The 18,802-nt window shown below is 46.0% G+C and overlaps 1 protein-coding gene across 7 annotated transcripts in view; it reads right to left on the minus strand.

The window, feature by feature from the left end:
- Positions 1 to 2,016: 2,016 nt before the first annotated feature.
- The window catches only part of LOC119170633 (nucleosome assembly protein 1-like 1-A), a 48,672-nt gene continuing 31,886 nt past the window's right edge, over positions 2,017 to 18,802 (minus strand). For 6 of the 7 annotated variants that reach the window (XM_037421852.2, XM_037421849.2, XM_037421854.2 and 3 more), the window contains exons 12-13: positions 4,024 to 4,122; positions 2,017 to 2,245 (exon numbers count right to left, since the gene is read on the minus strand). In XM_037421852.2, coding sequence (XP_037277749.1) covers positions 2,201 to 2,245; positions 4,024 to 4,122 — 144 coding nt within the window. In that variant the 3' untranslated portion in view covers positions 2,017 to 2,200. Of the gene's footprint in view, positions 2,269 to 4,023; positions 4,123 to 18,802 lie in introns of all 7 variants that reach the window. The other variant, XM_037421855.2, reaches the window with a different exon arrangement.

Consider the following 18,802-nt stretch of genomic DNA (forward strand, 5'->3'; position numbering starts at 1 on the left):
GTTTGTACATCGTTACTTGCTCGGCTTTGTTTGGGAGAGGGTTTTCTACTAGTGTAGGCCGCGGGGGCGGCCGCCGAAGAGGATACACTCGGACTGAGAAGAAAAGATATGCCGCGTGGAGTGGCGGACTGGTTTGGTGCCCCGGTAGGGCGGAGTCGGGTCCTACAAAAAGGGGACTACGAGACGAGCTTGAGAGTCAGAGTTATGATGCGATGAGCTCGAGATGGTAGAGACGGAATGGAAAAGGAAGATAACGGTGTGAAGAGATAGCAATAAGAGTCGATGGGATGATGACTGAAGCAGAGATGATATGGCGAGGAATGAAAGTTAGAGGTGGGAAACGAGTGATTGCAGGACGTTATGAAAGAAGATTAAGATGGAAATCGCCGAGAGAGACAACGAAGACGACGAACTTTATGCACCCTATTTAGATTAGCTTTGCGGGAAGGGAGGTGGCCTGTTGAGACATTGCGTGGTTTTATTCATTGATAACTTTATCATTTGTGTCGTCGTGTGTTTATTCTGTATTCTGTCACCGTTACTTAACTTATGTATCCCGTTTTGCGTGCCGCGAGTATTTGCTGATGTGTTACAATTTCGTGTGACAGAGATGTCGTTTACGGACAGTGTGTGTGTACGCCATGTGCACTTGCTATTAAATTAAATGAATCAGTAAAGAGAAACAGGTCGTAGCGACTCTTACTTCTCGGCCCCAGCACGAATCCCTGTATGTGAGAAGTGATTGAGACACATAGCCAAGAGGGAACCGCATAGACAAGGGGTTGAGTGGTCTTCCCTCTCTTTGGTAAAAGGTGGCGTAGCGGGGACGTCTCACAATGTACTGCTCGACTGCATTTCACGTGTTAAAAAACTGCGCTCTCACTACTCTCCCTTGCTCTTGAAGAATGTTGAATGTCACGCGGTTAAACTGCACGCTACGCCATTCCTACGCCAACAATATCCAGCGACGTTATCTCTGGAAAACTTCTGATCGCTTCAAGGCTCTCAGTGCCTGCGAACTTGTCTCGTTTGGTACTCAAGTTCTGCAAGAAAACTTATGCGCATCGTCATAACGAGCATGTTCGAGTCATATACAACGTGCCCTACTCGCGAACGTTGATACTTTTCGAATTAGGTCGGATATTCTGGCTTCAACGTTTGCTGATTATGTCAAGCTGCTTTTACAGATTGATACGTTCACACTACACGTTTTTATACAAAATGTGCAATAAAAAAGTTAATGTTATTTGTGCTGACCGAGCTTCGCTTCACTTGGGGAGTTTCCGCCTCCTGGTTATACGAAGGGCAAAGCAATCTGCCTCGAGCAGATACTGCGAAAATTTTTAACTGCACCAGGCATTGCAGCAAGATGTTTTATTGCACGGGATTCAAATAGTATGCCAGTATTCAATGCTGTTCCAGCAAAGTGTGGCAGCTTGGGCTAGTTGGTGTGGCATGACGATAGTTATAGCGCGAGAACAAAACAACACAGATACAAGAAGGACACGAGCGCTAACTTCCAACAGAGTTTATTGCGTAGAGAGCAAAAATGTATAGAGGAGACAGTTAACCATGCAACAAAAAAAAAACCATACGGCTCGTGTCCTTGTCTCTGTGTCGCCTTGTTCCAGCGAGTTGTGTTTAACACTTCTGTGCATCTATAGAATTGTTATCCAAATAAACTTGGCACTGTTAGATGAAATGACAGTCAAATATGTATGTCTCCTTCCATCCCAAATTTTATGTGCCTACTTCGCAAGTCTTTCACCAGTATCATTCTTTATACTATGCCCAAATAGCTCCCTAAGTTTCAAGTAGGCAAACAAACAGCTTTACTTTTCTCTAGGAATCATTGCTTCTTTAATGCATCACACCAATAGACAAGCTTCATGTCGAGCAAGTTCTCCGTTGAACAATATCTTCATACAATTCTTCATGCAATAGTAAAAAAAGCAGACAATACTTACAGTCGCTTCACCCCGTCAGCTACCCACAGCTTCACGTACAGTCCACACAAGAGGTTTGTAAACGAGGTTTATTTTCAATTTGGTTTGCAAGTGACTTGCGACAACATGTAAACACGCGAGCACAAAATAGTTTGAAAGCAACCCTTTTATATAACAATTTCAAACCTCAGCTGACATACAGAGAAGGGAGAGGGGGTACATGTGTCCTTAAAAAAGATTAAGCCACATCTAGATTACTGCTGCTTGCACTCCGCTGGAGGCTCCCCTTTCTTGGTGCTCTGTGAAGCAAAAGACATCACAACTGAAAACAAAACGGCACAAGTAATCAAAGTCAAGCCTGCAGTGGGAGCTCAGGGCAGGAAGCCATGCACAGTAACGTGAAACATGGTGCAGAAAACCACTATTGTGCCAAGTTTATGAAGGCAAGCAATCACAATGGGCCTACACAACCTCGGCAGGTTGTATGGGCAAACAGTCTAAAATGAAAGAAAATTTAGAAATTCTACAAGCCATAAGAATAAGCATATGAAATTAGAGCACACGTTAACTAGCCGAGAGAGTATGTACCGCCACTAAAAGATTGCATTATGATGCTGCCCCCACAGTTCATGCAGGACACTAAGTTAAAGTAATTATAGCAGGCCACATTACAATGACTGCGAAAAGGGTGCAGAGAATTGCCATATATCTTGACTTTGACGTGCCAAAACCACGAAACGATTATGAAGCATGCCATAGGGGAGGCTCTTGCTTCAACTCATTGTTCGCACTCTCAACAAGCGACTACAGCCGGTCACCCTTGTATATTCTTTGCGTACAAGCTTTCCCAGTTTCGAAGTGCAGCAAAAAACTGAATTCGTTAGTAATTTTGCGCTTGCACTTCAAAGCTAAATGTCTATCTCAGCTGCTAATTTTTTGCAGAATAAGCAAATCAAAACGGTAAAACAATAAGGTTATGAGGCACTAAGTTGTGGCATGTTCCATTCCAAGCATTTGAGGTTAACATACACCTCAATTCAGGTGTATTGCTACACATGCAAACACATGCATACATGTTAGTTAAGCCTTAACCTTTTTAATACACAATGAGTGAATCCTACGAGCCTCAACATGATCTTGGACCCCTTGGCCTTGTATGGAAATGAAGAGATTATCACCGATTAAAACAAACCTCCACTACTACCCATCATTAAATTTTCCCAGCAATTCTCCACAACACTAGTTGCATGTAGGACACCCTTGGGACCGAAGCGCTCCAATATATGGAACCTCCAGTACGGAGTGAACGCCCCCCTACAAATTATGTACCTGTCAGTTTCTTTGAGAATTGGACATGTGGAAGGTCCAACCACCAAGTGTCTGCAGGATACCATATGAACTGGCCATGTTTTTCAGGCCACAGCCTCATGTGCGGCAAGAACTGAATTATACTTCTGCGAAATCGCTGCTGAATGCATGTTCAGCGGCCGTTTTGCACGCCGAGATTCAGCTACAAGTTCCACTGCCAAATATGAACAGCGATTTCAAGAATACTTCAAATCAGCCAATTATAAAACAATATCCTACTTTTGTGTGTGTGACAAAGAGAATATATATTACTGCAAAACTGACACCAGGTTTGCATAAAGTTTCAGAGCAGCTCATGGTGGCCTGTTACATACTGCAAGCAGCAAAAAATTTTGGCTGCGACTTCTTGAACAGCAAGACCAACGAATTATAGCGAGTCCTGCTAAAAGACTCTGCAAAGGGACCAACTATTTAAATTAAAACAAAAAAGAACAGTTGCTGAAAACTGGGCGAATGTGAAGCAGAAAACCTTGTCTAGCTACAAAGCTATAAACCGTGCCCACTGCTTCTGATCTCCCACCTACGACTTGCACATTAGTGATTACAAATGCTACCAGCTAATGAGTGTGGCACACAAGCCAGGAGAACTACAGTGGAACAGTAAATAGCACATGGAAGAAGTGCAACGGAGCAGAAAGGCTCATGGCTGCTGTACACTGTGCAAAGCTTAGCATTTGTACACACATAGCAAAGAGAGTGACTTTCTTACCTTGGGCGCATAGTCTGGGTCGTTCTCGTCGTCTTCATCAAGGAACTCATTCTGGTCATCGTCCTCCTCATCATCCATGTCTTCCTCATCCTCATCATACTAAAACCAAGGAATATATAATTAAGGTTACTCAGTAACAATCACTGGAAGCTTGGAAAAAGCAGCTTCTACACTGAATGACCCCGCTTGAAAGAGAATATTTTTGTAAGCCAATTTCATAAATGTACTGATCTTTATAGAAAAAATAAAAATATCAATTATTTCAAGGGCCTGGTTTAGAGCAAGGTTTTTTCTTAAACAAATACATAGCAAATCAACCCACCTCATTGATCTGGAATCAAAACTGAATGCAGTGACATAATATCTTTTAAGTGCAATTTGACTATAAGTTATGGTATGCAAAAAATGTGTGAGCAAAATGCCAGTACAACAGGCTCGCTTGCAACTTTTCAAGGTGCTATAACTTTTGTTCAAATGGATTGAGAACATCTGTTCTTGTTTCACTGTGTGCAGTTCTAACTTGAGCTTATTGTGATGTTGATTAGCCTAGTAATTTCAGTTTCTTGCTCCTCCTATGACAAAAATATCATTACCAGTGGCTACAACAAATTCAGGTATCAAAGAGAGTGCTCAAATAAACTTCAAACGCCAAAGAGTTTGACAACTGAAGAGCACACAATGCTTGCAATACTTTAACGAAACCTGCATGCACGGCAGTAATGAGCTCGTCTTTGTTGCCAGCCCTTCACATGTTGCTTCCTCTGCAGATTGCATAACACATTTCCGCAAAAATAAGTCGTATGATAAATACTACAATCATTTGGGATATTAAAATGAACCATTATCTTTAAAACCACCTAGTTTCAAAGACTGCAATTGCTATAAAGGTGAAAAAGCAGACATGCCCAAGCTGCTAGCGAAAACGTTACTTAGAAGTTTGTTTTACTGTTCCTTATGCCCAGAAAGTTGGACATGTAATATTACACACACACACATGCAGGTGTACATATACATTTAAATTCGTAAATAGAACAAATGCAATCAAATTAAATCCAGTTGCGAGATGTGTATTTAGAAAATAGTAATTATGCTACAAAGTATATTATACTAACAAATTGTACTCGTGTGTCGCAGGCTTTTGAAGCTCCTTGAACCAGATTCTTTAATTCAGAGAAGCCATGTTGTTGGAAAGAACATAAAGCTGAGAAAGCTCACACTTGATTTGAAACATCCAAGGGTACAGAATAGAAAAATGCTTAACAAGTAAAAATATCAGATTTATTTAAAAAAGAAAGTTACATTGTCTTCCAGTAGTGTAGGAACATAACAAATGGGCTCATAGCCCAAATCTCAATACATGGGTGCAGGAAATGCTGCAAAGTGTACCAGCAGCTGCAATGTTGGCACTGGTTTAATGTTTCAATGCATGAAGGAGCCCTGCAACATTTTTTCAAATCATGCACGATTGAACAACTCCAACAACTCCATTGGGTTTTTATATTGTCTTGTGAACCTTCCGAGCAAAGAAACATTTTCCGTAAAGTAAAAAGCAACCAGGCATCGCAGGCTCCAAGCGCTTTGTCTTTAATCCGAACGAGCATGCTGGACGTTACCCAGAGATGGCACAGAGACGAAGTTGAAGCAGTACGCATCGTGGCTTTGACGAACCTGTCTTGAGGGCAGGACACTGATGACAGGTAGGTGCAACTATTCTAATGAACTTGCAGGAAACTGTACCAGGGGAGCGATTCTCGAGTATCGATCTAGCGAACATTTCCTCTTCGGCGAAGTGCATTTAGTTACTCGAAAAAGTGGAGAGGGGTGACATCACGGTACTCTTAACCACGATGCACTAACCCCCGTATTCAAGAACATCCCTTCAATCAATGCTTCACCTTCACTTGAGGAAGATGATGAGAGCACCATCTCCAAGAACGGCAAGTCACTGCATATCAGGGATAATCTGCCAAGATTCCCGAGTTGCGCAGCGTCATTTTCAGCCGAGCAGTGGCGCACTGCTCAACTCTGTCAAGTGAAGGGTGAAAGTGGAGTCGAGGAGCGTTTGTGAATACGGAAGAAAACCTGCATGCATATTCCTAGTGTAAAGAGAACGAAGGTGGATTAAGTGTACGGTGCCAGGACTGTCCGATCGATATGTAAAGTTTAACGTCACAAAACCACCATACGCCGTAGTGAAGGGCTTCGGGAATTTTGACCACCTAGGTTGCTTAACGTGTACACAAATCTGAGTACAAAGGCCTGTAGCATTTTTGATGGGGGCAAAAAAATGCAGCCGCAGCAGCCGGGATTCGATCCCGCAACATGCAGGTCAGCAGCCGAGTGCCTTGCACTCTACTCCCTGAATACTCTATTTTTTTTCTTACCACTGTGGCGGGGTAGTACCAGGACTGCTTTAACTTGAGTATGAACTTGCCGATGAACATATTGAGGTGTTTAAAGAACAATGCAGAAATGTGTGCCGGCTTTGGAGGTGTGCCAAGAGGGCGGCTACATTAAGCCGAATTTGTTAAGCAAAAAAACGCAATTAAAGTTCCTCCAAGATTTGAGTCTTAAAGCAGACCTCTGGGGGCAGCATTTGTTGAGGCAAACACATTCAGTCTTTCCCATTTCCCACTGGAAAAAGGGCCGAGCTTCAGCCAATCGGTGAGGTTGAAGTGGGCACCACGACAATCACGCCACCGCAGAGTTTTATACAATACCTAGAAAGGAATCTGGCGCTGCGATCGTGTACATCCATAGAAATTACAGGCTTCAGATTGGATAGGGTTACCTAGCAAACTATCTACAAAGTTTTTTTCTACAGTTTCAGTTTCGTTTTTTTTTTTGCCCAGCGCGGGTAGTGGGGTGCAGTGAAAGCATTGAAGCAGCCCCATTATTGGTTAAAGAGGCTTAAGACAACTAGGCCTGAAATTTGCTGCGACGTTGAAGCTTTACGAGTCTTATTTGACAGTAAACGAAGCATCGCCTACTCACCGCTACGCATAGATGTATAGTCTCTAGCCAGTGCAGGATATTGCATCAAGTTCATGTTTTTTTGCATGAGCGTGTCTTGCCGAAACTCATTTTAAATCAACTGCGAAACAATGATGAGTTCAAGTAGACGCACAGTCGTGCTCCGCTGACTCGACTTCACGAGAAACTCTCAACGCAATGCATGAAAGGAGGAGCAAAGAAGTGGCAAAGAAATGCAGCCGCAGCAGCTGGGATTCGATCCCTCAAACTGCAGGTCAGCAGCCGAGTACCTTAGCCTATAGACCACCGCGGCGGGGCTCGAAAATGCTTATTACAAAGAATAAGCTACCAAAATGATCAAGCAAGGTCAGAGTACAATGCAGCAATAGCAAGGTCAGAGTGCAATACGAATGTCAACTGTCAAGTTTTGTATATCAAGGTTAACACCTACGAATATAGTTTTGACACTTTAATGCAATACGATATGCTCATAATTCAGGTCTTTTATTATCTACTTTTCTGACGAATAAAAATATTGCAACAATTAAGAGTACCACCAACGGCGAATGCCAAATTAGGAATACATAAAGTTTCCCAACTCAATCTTGCTGCTCATTTAAAAAAAAAATGATACCCCACAATGATAACTGAAGCTTCAGCAGCATGTTAAAGCCAAAATAAATCACACACACTACAACTGCCTCAAACAGTATAGCACAACCATTGTTCTGCTTTCCCAACAAAAACACCACAAAATGCATCTGGAGCAATGTTGAAATAGATTCTGCCTTGGTGCTTTGGCAATGCCAAGTGATGCTGCTCATTTCTTGGCAAAGCTCTTGCTTCACAGAATCCTCTTCTTCCCTGCTGGAACTAGTGGATGAGACCCTTACATGCACCTCAAAGCACAGCTTGCTGCCTGCACAGCAGCCAGAGACCAATGCAGCTATTTGGCCACGAAGCTCCAGATGACAGAGTGAGCTCACATTTGAGTCTAGATTTTCCTCTTATGGATCTATCTCTGCCACAGGCTTCTAGAATGTCTCACATCTGTTGGTAGACCGGCATATCAATCTGCAAATTATAATTTCGCCTATGCATCGGGTCTCTTTTGGCTGCATTGTGACGGCAGCACAGCTGCTCACCAGCTAGGCAGAGCTAATGATGGGGCAAGTGTGCATGTAGGTCATGTGGTGGTCATGCCAATTCCTATTTCCTATCATGCTAATTTGATATATGAGCATGAATTAGAGGGTAAGAAGGGCTTTTATTTATAGTGTATGAATGCCTACTTTCCAAAGCAGTACCAATAAGAGTGCTATTTAAGCCCAAATTTCGTTTCTGAAAATGGTTTGAAACGCAACATTGATATTTCTAAACACTATGAGGTTCAATTCCTCTAGTTCTAGCAACCTCTGCTATATAACCGCTAACCGCAGTGAAATGGCGCTCGTCAACCACCACACCCCACAGAGCTCACATGGTGCAAGTGATTGGAGGAGGAGGAGGAGTGCACAAGACTATTTCTGCAGCTTTAAGTGGAAACAGCATCGATGGACGCGGCGACTTTCTTTTACAGACAGCTGTCGAATGTCCTGAAGGAACTTAAGAACCACCCTGAAAGCTTGAATGTCGCCGTGGGAAAGGAACAGCAGGTTTTTCTGTGCAGCCAAAGTAGGCGGAGAACGAATGAAAAACTGTGGACCGCCACTCATGGAATGGTCGTGTTGATTCAGTGGTTGTGAAGAACGCCAAATCATACTTTATAGAGAGAAGCCAGTGACGTGCGCCGGCATGTTTACATTAGAAGTTTCTGTGGATTGGATCTGACAGTTCACATACTTTTGGAGAGGCTGGCATGCATCATGTATTCTTATCACTCCGCTCCGCTTAAAGTGCGGTCAGAGATGACGCACCAAAAACACGCCAAGCGTTGGAATGATGAGAATAGGAATGCAAGCGAAATGGGGTAGTAGTAGTAGTATGTGTGGCTAGCATTTAACCAAGTTCTTATGAAGAGTGCACGGTGGGCAACGTCTGAGCACCAATGTCGACGTATAGGAGTGACGCAAAAGCAGGACTATTTCTTATTGTACGTCACTCCCTCCATCTTTGGGCGTGCGCCGGCGAGAAGGGCAAGTGGCATTCGGTAGAAATTTTGCGTTTTACCACGACACAGCGTTGCAAATGTTATCAAGCACAATCCAGAGTCCCCAGTGTGTCTATGGCTTGTCAGCTCGAAATGCCCAAACGGCCCTCAAAGGCGTTCACGGACAGAGGAGAAATTGATCCTTGCACAATTAAAACCTGCCATCCCTCCTGTCTGGGTATCAGTGATGTGGTTATTTGCTCCATCACTGCCCTCTCCAGCCGAGACAAACCGAGAGACACCCAGAAGACCCAGAACACTTCTTAATAATGTTTTTTTTTTTTTGCTTCTTATCGTAGATAAAGAAGTCACTGACGTCATTTTTAAAGGATTTGAAATGTTTACAAAAAATTTATTGAGCCTATATGATTTTGAAGGCCTTAAACAGTTTTGTACCTGCCAGTGTGGCACCTAAAGTGCACTTTTTTAGTGCCTAAAAATACAGCCTCTCGTTACAGTCGAATCCCTTCATAAGAGGCACTGATGTAAGAGACATCAACGTACCCACAATAAAAACGGGTTGATAAGGAGATGCATACGAGATACCCTGCCTCAAGAGACATTTCTTATAAAAGACAAGATTCGCTGCCCGGAGCAAGCCTCTTATAAAGAGGTTTGTTTAACTGCATGACGCAGTGATTTTCTTAACAAGTATCCCTTTCCTGCTCCCCAACACTGGTGAACGGACATTCACGAGTTGTCACGGCCTGGCTTAGGGAAATTTTTGCAGCCCATCACTGGGTTTCTCAGTGGCTTAAGAAAACACCCGCGACATGGTGCACAGGGCACTGTCCTTTGCGCCATCTCACACATGTGTCAAGCAGCATTGCTTTTTGAGAACCTGCGAACAGTTTTTTTTTTTTTTCACGCAACCCAAACAAGCTCACCAATTTGTACAGCAGACCATGGCGACCATATTTGCCAAATAGTGAAGCGCTCAGCGTAGCACAGACGCTCCGTTTCGAAAAACAATCCCGCGCCTGTTTACTTTGCTTAACCAATCCCCCCCATATGTGCAGACAAAGCTACGTATCACTTAGCTCGTCGATCAATTCTTTGCCCTACAAAACATCACCTTGGCCCCGATTGATTGATTGATTGATGTGGGGTATAATGTCCCAAAACCATCATATGATAAGAGAGACGCCATAGTGAAAGGCTGCGGAAATTTCGGCCACCTAGAGTTCTTGTAACGTGCGCCCAAATTAAAGCACACGAGCCTACAGCATTGTCACCTGCATCAAAAATGCAGCCGCAGCAGCCAGGATTCAATCCCGCGACCTGCAAGTCCCCCCCCCCCCCCCCCCCTCCCAATTTTTTTTTCTTTCTCTGTAGGGACAACTTTTCGGTTTGCTTGCAAGGCACGTTCGACGAGATAAAAAGTAACAGTGGCCCGACACTAGATATCTATCACCGCAACAACGCAAGAGGTCGAAATTCAGTTGTGGTGGGGAAATTGTGCACGAGTGTAAGACGAACGGAGCCGTGAAAATTTTTCAAAGCTGTGCAGTAATAGCGGAGTTAGAAGCGTTTGATTATTGAAACCTCGGCAATTGCCTATTTCACTCTCTCCTGCGCTTCCCTCCGCTGGTATCTTATCCCAAGCCGCTTGCCCTCTCTCACAGCTTCCCTCCCAATTTCGCGTGGCATAGGTCATCGCTGACGCACTGTTTGAAAACTGTCTACAGTCAAACTACGCTACAACGAACACCGCTTCAGCGAAATTTCCGCTAGACCGAAAAAATTCACGAGTCCCCGTAGGCAGTCCATAAGAATCAATATATAAATAATGTTGCCACAACGAACACTTTTTTCTTCTGCTATCCCGCTTCAACGAGATTTCACAACACAATACTAGGCTCGGATAATTATTGCTATACAGTAAAAACAGTCTAACATTTTGATGCATCTTTAGAACTTGAAAATGCATCGACGAAGTCTGAAACTCGCACTGGCATCACCAGAAACTGCCGCTCTTCAGCACGCATGGGCGCCGCCATTGCTCGATAGCTAGAGCAACGAGACTGGCTTGCTTTTCAGCCGCAGACGATCCGAAGCTGAAGCTCAGTCGCTTAGTTCATGGTTTTCTTTCACGCAGCTGTGCGAAACGATGCCTTTTTCGATGCCAATGCGTATCATTTTGTTCGCGCTTGGCCATTGCGATAACTAATCAGAACAGCGGTTTGTCCGCATTATCAATGAAACCAGCTAGCCACGAGTGGTGGATGTAAAAATCGCATAGAATAAGGCAAACGTCACCGCTCCACAATACCCTGCCTTCATCTCGGCGTTGTTGGACAATTTGACGGCGAACAGCTGCTGGTGTTAACAAGTTATTGCAGCTGTTTGGTTCGTTCACGAAATGGTAATAGGCCTTCTTTCAGCGTGCTTTTCACCATGGCCTCGCTATGCATGGGTGAAAATTGCGTCGCGACGCTGCAGGGAAGGAAGAGGAAGCAACGGCCACTTTCTGAATTTTGAGAATAAACATTGCATTGTTTTGCTAGCTCAGATCAGCTATATTTTTTTTTATATCACAACAACAAAATTTTTCCCACGCCCTGTCAGTTTCGTTGTAGCAGGGTTCGCCTGTACTTTTGGTTGTCGCGACTCCATCAGTTGCCAACTCGTGAGCGGGTGCACGCACGCAGGCAACATGACGAACAACAAGCAGCACGGAGGACAGCTGCTGGCAGACTGGAAGTTGTGGGTTCTTGCTCGAGCAATGAGCATATTTGGCTTTGTGCATCACGCGGAGTTCTGGAAGGACCGGAAAGGAGGCGGGGTTGTTTCTCGGAATTTGTAGCGCACCAGTGGCTCTTAGCACTGCCACGCGTAAAATCGTTGACCGCGACTGCATTCTGCACACAATACGCGTGTTTACGGACCTTTTAAGGTTACGGTCTGCGCGCTTCGTTTCATTTCTCGCTGAAATTAGCACACCCAAGATAATGTTGAGGCTGGTCGGGCAATTTAGCACAACTTCAACTAATTTCATTGTTTTGGCGCAGCTCGGCGCAACAATATGGAAATGTATCAACTTGGCGCAGCTATTGCGTCCTTGATTGCTCCTAGTTTCCTGCCCTCGTCGTCATGACACATGCTCATGAGGGCAGGAAACTATCGTTGGTTGCATGCCGACAACGTATCACTGGCGCCACGTGACGTGGGCCGAGTCGCAACAATTGGGCTATTCTTTCCTCTTCCTATGGGGAAAAGGACTGGCTAGTGGTCACCCAAAAATTTTAACCGGCTGAAAGATGTTCTAACCCTTGTAACTTCCTTATTATAGCACGTATAAGCGAAATTCTTGCGGAAGCACGTTCACATAAAAAAAAGTGCGCAGATTTCTCATTAAAATTTGTGGACCTCAGTTGTTTACTCTTTATGAAGAGGCAGACTTGGGCATCATCACGTTTGTTTATTCAGCGATCTTAATAAAACTGCACAGACTTTTGCAGTTTTTTTTTTTGGCAGACTTCAAAATATGTAATTTTGCTGCAGCTCACCTCCTTTCAGAGATAAGCGAAGTTCAGACACCCATTGTTTAAGGCCTTGGTAGGAAAAAAAAAGTGCTCAATTAAAGAGACATTAAAGATATGGCAACACGCACGACTCAACATTGAAAATATGGAAGAGTTTGCCTCCCCTCTTCCCCTTCCTTAGCTATCTTGCAGCAGAATGAGCTTTCCATTTTAAAAAGTAGTTCGTAACTTGATAGTTTTGAAAAGTAATTAAAAAGGCATGTGCTCTGAATTCCATTTAGATACAGGTTATCAGAGCGAGAATTCTTATTGTACCTGCCCTGGCCACCGAGATATCGAGGCGGCAAGATGAAACAGTATCATAAATGTACAATTAGGGAGAAAAATGAAAGGAGAAAAACACAGTTTATTAAAGAAACAAGAATAAGGATGAGCATATTTTACAATGTAGATACTAATAGCCACGAAGAACATAATCTGACTGATGCTCAGCACTATAGTGGCACTTTGGTGCTTGCTGGACGTGCTCACTTGAGGCACACTAGCGGAGAAAGTCAGCCACTCGACGCCCGTCGTCCTCAATCATGGCGCGATGCTTCGGAGGCTGTGGCTCGGACTGAGCTCATCCAGGCTTCCTGTTGTTCTCAGGTTGCCCCAGTTAAATTCTACCACCGCCTCCGTAACAGCAGCTTCAAACCATTAAAAGGGATGCATGGCACTGCTTAGGTGCCAAAGCCAAGATAATAGAATGAAGGTTTCTATTCTGGGTTTTACCCCTTTGGCACCATTCAGAACATTTTCTTTAAGATGGATGCAAAAGAGCCTTGCACACATGGTTGTGGCAAATTATAAGCTGTGCCTTGGAGTGAGCTTCCTTTTTTTCAGCTGCAGCGTTCTGCTGACATCATGAGCCTGGACCTGTTTACCGCAAGGTGTGGTTAGACTCACTCATTCGAACTTGTGATAGGAAGTTGACATGATGGCTCTTTGGATGCCCACAACATCTCCTTTGAGAGATTTGGGTGCCCAGCCGTAATACGAGCTAAACTTTGTAGTCTGGCCCCCAGTGGGCCTTCCCCTTCTAAAGGTTTCAGAGGCTCCTCCCTTGTGCACACACAACAGGACTAGCAGCTGCACCGTATTCAGAGTGGTCGGGCATGAATATAGGTCGACCCTTTTCTTTAGTGTTCTACGAGAGAAAAAAAAAAATTCGAATATAGTTCGACCAATGTTTTTTTTTTTTTTAGTTTAAAAACAAAGTGAAACGAAGCACACCCTTTTTTACACAACTTAGCGTACTAACAGCTGCCGGGGACGTCGTCTTGTCAAATGTGCAAGATGATGTCATCAGATTTTTCGCAAGCATCCGCGAGTTCCCAAACGTCGTCCTTGCTGCCATCGCTGTCGACTGCTGGTCCGTGAAAGGCATGACGCCAACATTTGCCCGCAAACAGACTGTCTCGCTGCTTTCGCCAACCCGTAATCGTCTCATTTACACAGATCTTCTTGCGCGCACCATTGCTCGAGTCCTCGGTAAAAAGAATCTCTTGGCACTTGAAGTCTCCTCTGTAGCTCTGCCGACTAGACATGGTCGCAACCGCGCACAACCACACAACGGTGATGGTGGTGGTTAGACCCAATGTTTGCAACCTGGTAGGGAGCATGGCGCGGCGCCTAAGGCAAATGTGAACCGTCACCCCGTCATGCCGATCTTACAATGAACAAAGCACGAGGCAGCGAGGCCTCAGGCCAGCAGTGTGGCTGCACGCCAGAAGGCAGTACCAGAAGCACGGCTAGCGAGCTAGGTACTTCACGGCCAATACCTAGGGAAATCATGAGTCTCATCACAAACATGGCAGAGCAGGTGCATTTCGCGGGGGCGTTACGCAGCTATTGCAAGAATAACTTTTTTCTCAATTACTTAGGTAGTCTGAAAGGAGGAGGGGGTATTTATTTCAAATTTTATCGTATATAACATGCATATACAGCAGGAACCACCTGAAGAACAACGGGCGCGGCAATTGAACATCATAAGCTTGGCATTTTAGGGGCGAAGCTCCTTATGGCGTGGGTCTATCACTCCTCCGTATGTATCCACGTGTGTGTACCACCGGTGGCACATATCTGTTCTAGAGTGGGTATGTGCCACAAGGGTTGCGAGATGGCAGTACTTGGAGTGTTTACTAGATGAACGCACGGACGGATGGACAGATTGACGCATGGATTGGCGCTTGGATGGTCGCACAGACGGACAGGCTGTGAATGTAGGTCGAGATTCTTTGGTCCCAAATATTGGTTAATAGCCGATTATAAACAGGATTTTTGAAAGAAAAAAAAAGTCTACCTATATTCGAATAAATAAGGTATGTTTCACGAGTTATGAACCAACTGCATTGTTTCATTTTCGTGTTCATATATATGTCTTGTCTTTGTGAACGAACCTTCGTAGTTCTGCCCACACGCGAGATAAGTTTTTGTTTTTTCTGGGTTTCGGACTATTGGGAGGTTGGCTTAAAATCGGCGGTACGATATTGTCACGGGCTAAGTAGATGAATGAGAATGACGACGACAAAGTGCTGAATGTGAACGTGCTCGGACTGCAGCAGCATTGTACCCATTTGCTCGCCAGTATATTCGCCAGTACGCATTTGCTCGTCAGTGTATTTTATTCCCCGTAACATCATTGGTGGAGGTACGGGGTACCACTCGCTATACAGCCCAACGAGCTGGATCTTCGCGGACGGCGCATTGCAACTACCACGATGACTGACCAGGCTACTCAATGTCAACAAGATCCGTCAGCCCCGCGACCGATCGTTGTGGTGCAACCTCGTGACCCAGGCCCATTCAACGGCACAAGTGGCATAGACGTCGATGACTGGCTCGTTCTATATGAGCGCGTCAGCAGCAGCAACCATTGGGATACGATGCTTATGTTGGCGAACATCTTCTTGCATGGCACGGCAAGGCTCTGGTACGAGACATCAAGAAGAGTTGACTAGCTGGGACGTCTGTAAGCAGAAATTGCGCTATCTATTTGGGAAACCCACCGGACGTCAAGTGGCCGCAAAGAAAGAGCTTGCGACTCGTGCCCAGACGTCCACAGAGCCGTACATCGCGTACATCCAGGACGTGCTGGCTTTGTGCCGCAAGGTCAACAAGGACATGCTCGACGAGGACAAAGTCGGACACATCCTGAAAGGAATCGCCGACGACGCCTTCAATTTTCTCCTGTGCAAGGACTGCTCGACAGTGGAGTCGGTCGTCGAAGCATGTCGTCGCTTCGAACAGGCAAAAAGTAGGCGCATAGTTCACCGATTTGAGCGCCTTCCCAACACGGCGGCTACGTCCTCTTGCGAAGATTCGCCCACACTACATCAACCACCAGCGCCAGAAAACGTCACCAGAAGAGTCCGTCGGGAACTCGAGGCTATGGCACCCGCTATGTCTAGCGTCAGCGCGCCAGGACACAACCTCGATACTGTCAATGATACAAGCCGTGGTTCGCCAAGAGATTGCGAATATGGGCATTTCACCACCTCATCAAAATGCCCCTGCTACTTCCAGCTAGGCTGCAGTCGCTGCGGCTGCCACTCCGAACCGCACGTTCGCGCCACGACGAAACCCAGCTGAATGGCGCACTCATGATGACCGGCCCATATGTTTAAAGTGCCATCGGATAGGACACATCGCTCGCCATTGCCGAAGCCGTTGGACCTCATCACCTCGACCGAGCTTCTATGATTGGAGGCCTCGCTCCGAACGTGCACCTTATGCCCCATCCTACCGTGCCAAGACAGGTGCAGAGCATAATCCAGAACGTCGGACCAGCCGCTCGCCATCGCCCGTGCGTCGTCAGTCCCGCTCGCCCCAACCCCGCCGTTCTCGGTCTCCCTACGACCGTCGCTCGGTAAACTAGCCAATGCAGCCCCCGGAGGTGACGCCACATACACGACTCGGACTGCAAATCCTCTGATTACTCCCGACCAGCAGTGCAACCTTCTTACAATTCTCGTTCATGGTTTACCCGTAACTGCTCTTATTGATACCAATGCACAAATATCTGTGATGAGCTCAGACCTCCGCCGCCGCTTCCAAAAAGTTCTGACGCCTGCGATTGCACCTACCGTTCGTACAGCGGATGGGAGTACTCCTGCTGTGCTTGGAATGTGCACTGCGCGATCAACGATTTCTGAGCATCAAACTTCAGTTCTGTTCGCTGTACTGGGAAATTGCCCCCATGACGTCATCCTTGGACTCGACTTTCCGACTTCACACGCTGCGCTCATTGACTGTTCCAAAGGTTTTCTTCGGCTCAAACTACCATCCTTCTCAGAGACCGTTTCTACCAGCCCACCTCGCCTACACTCTGTCGATTTCCTCAGACTTCCGCCGCAAGCCGCAGTCCAACTCTCGCCATATCCTCCAGTACCCGATGGCGATTATGTTGCTGCCCCAATTTCTGACGTGGCCTTGACACGTAATGTAGCACTCCCCAACACGGTGGTTACTGTTAAGGACAACCGAACTTCATTTCCCGTCCTCAATTTTGGCTTCTCAGCGCAAGTTATTCCTCGCGGCATGTCACTTGCACATCTGACACAACTGGTCGACCACGCAGTTTCCGCCCTAACCACCGATTCGCCACCCGATTTTTCATCAACGTCGCTCTCGTCACGTTCCTGTTCCGACCTTTTCAAGCCAATGCCATCCGACAAGCTCACCTCTGAACAAGTCTCTGCTCTCTGCCGTGTGCTTGCTTCTTATCAGGACATCCGACTTCGGCGACCGTAATTTGGGCCAGACATCCGTGGAAACCCATCGCATCGACACCGGTGGCGCTCGACCCATTCGCCGACGACCCTACCGTGTGTCAGCCTTGGAGCGTGCTATTATACAGCGAGAAGTCGATAAAATGCTTGATAAGGGCATAATCGAACCCTCATCTAGTCCCTGGTCCTCACCCGTTGTACTTGTTAAAAAAAAAAAAGGACAATAGCTGGAGATTCTGTGTTGATTACCACCATCTCAACCCTATTACCAAGAAAGATAGACGTCTACCCCCTACCGCGCATAGATAATGCACTCGATTGCTTGCACGGTGCCAAATATTTCTCTTCAATAGACCTTCGCTCAGGCTACTGGCAGATAGCTGTGGACGACAAAGACAGAGAGAAGACGGCCTTCGTTACTCCCGATGGACTTTATCAGTTCAAGATGACGCCTTTTGGATTATGCAATGCCCCCGCGACTTTTGAGCGCATGATGGACTCTCCTTCGAGGCATGAAGTGGACCATCTGCCTCTGCTATCTTAACGACGTTATTGTTTTTTCGACTACTTTCGACGACCATCTTGCCCGCCTGTCTACAGTGCTTCATGTTTTCCGACGTGCCAACTTGCAACTAAACTCGTCCAAATGCCGCTTTGGGCAACGCCAAATCTGCGCACTCGGCCATCTTGTTAACGCTGCGGGTGTTCAACCAGACCCTGCAAAAGTCCAAGCAGTTTGCGACTTCCCCACACCCCGCTCAGCCAAGGACGTCCGAAGTTTTCTGGGACTGTGCTCCTATTTCCGTCGTTTTGTCGAGAAGTTTGCTGAAGTAGCCCGTCCTCTAACCTGCCTCCTCAGAACGGATGTCGCATTCACCTGGGGCCAACAGCAAACAAACGCCTTCTCGTCGCTCGTCGACATTCTCACCAATACACCAGTCCTAACACACTTCGACCCATCTGCCGCCACCGAGCTTCGTACTGACGCCAGTGGCCACGGCATAGGCGCAGTGGCAACAAGGAATGCACCGCGTCGTTGCGTATGCAAGCCGACTGTTGTCGCGCTCGGAACAAAATTATTCCATCACAGAACGCGAGTGCTTAGCTCTCGTGTGGGCCATTGCGAAATTCCGACTGTACCGGTATGGCCGACCATTCTCGGTTATTACGGACCACCATGCGCTTTGCTGGCTCTTCTCACTCAAGGACCCTACGGGACGCCTTGGTCGCTGCGCTTACAAGAGTACACTTTTTCCGTATCTTATAAATCCGGACAACTTCACAAGGATGCTGACTGCTTGTCCCGTTACCCAGTCGATCCCCCTGACACGATGGAAGATGGACAAGAGGCCCTCGTTCTTTCAATTACCGACTTCACCGACATAACTGCTGAACAACGC

This window comes from Rhipicephalus microplus, chromosome 2 (assembly GCF_043290135.1).
Source record: "Rhipicephalus microplus isolate Deutch F79 chromosome 2, USDA_Rmic, whole genome shotgun sequence".
NCBI lineage: Eukaryota > Metazoa > Arthropoda > Arachnida > Ixodida > Ixodidae > Rhipicephalus > Rhipicephalus microplus.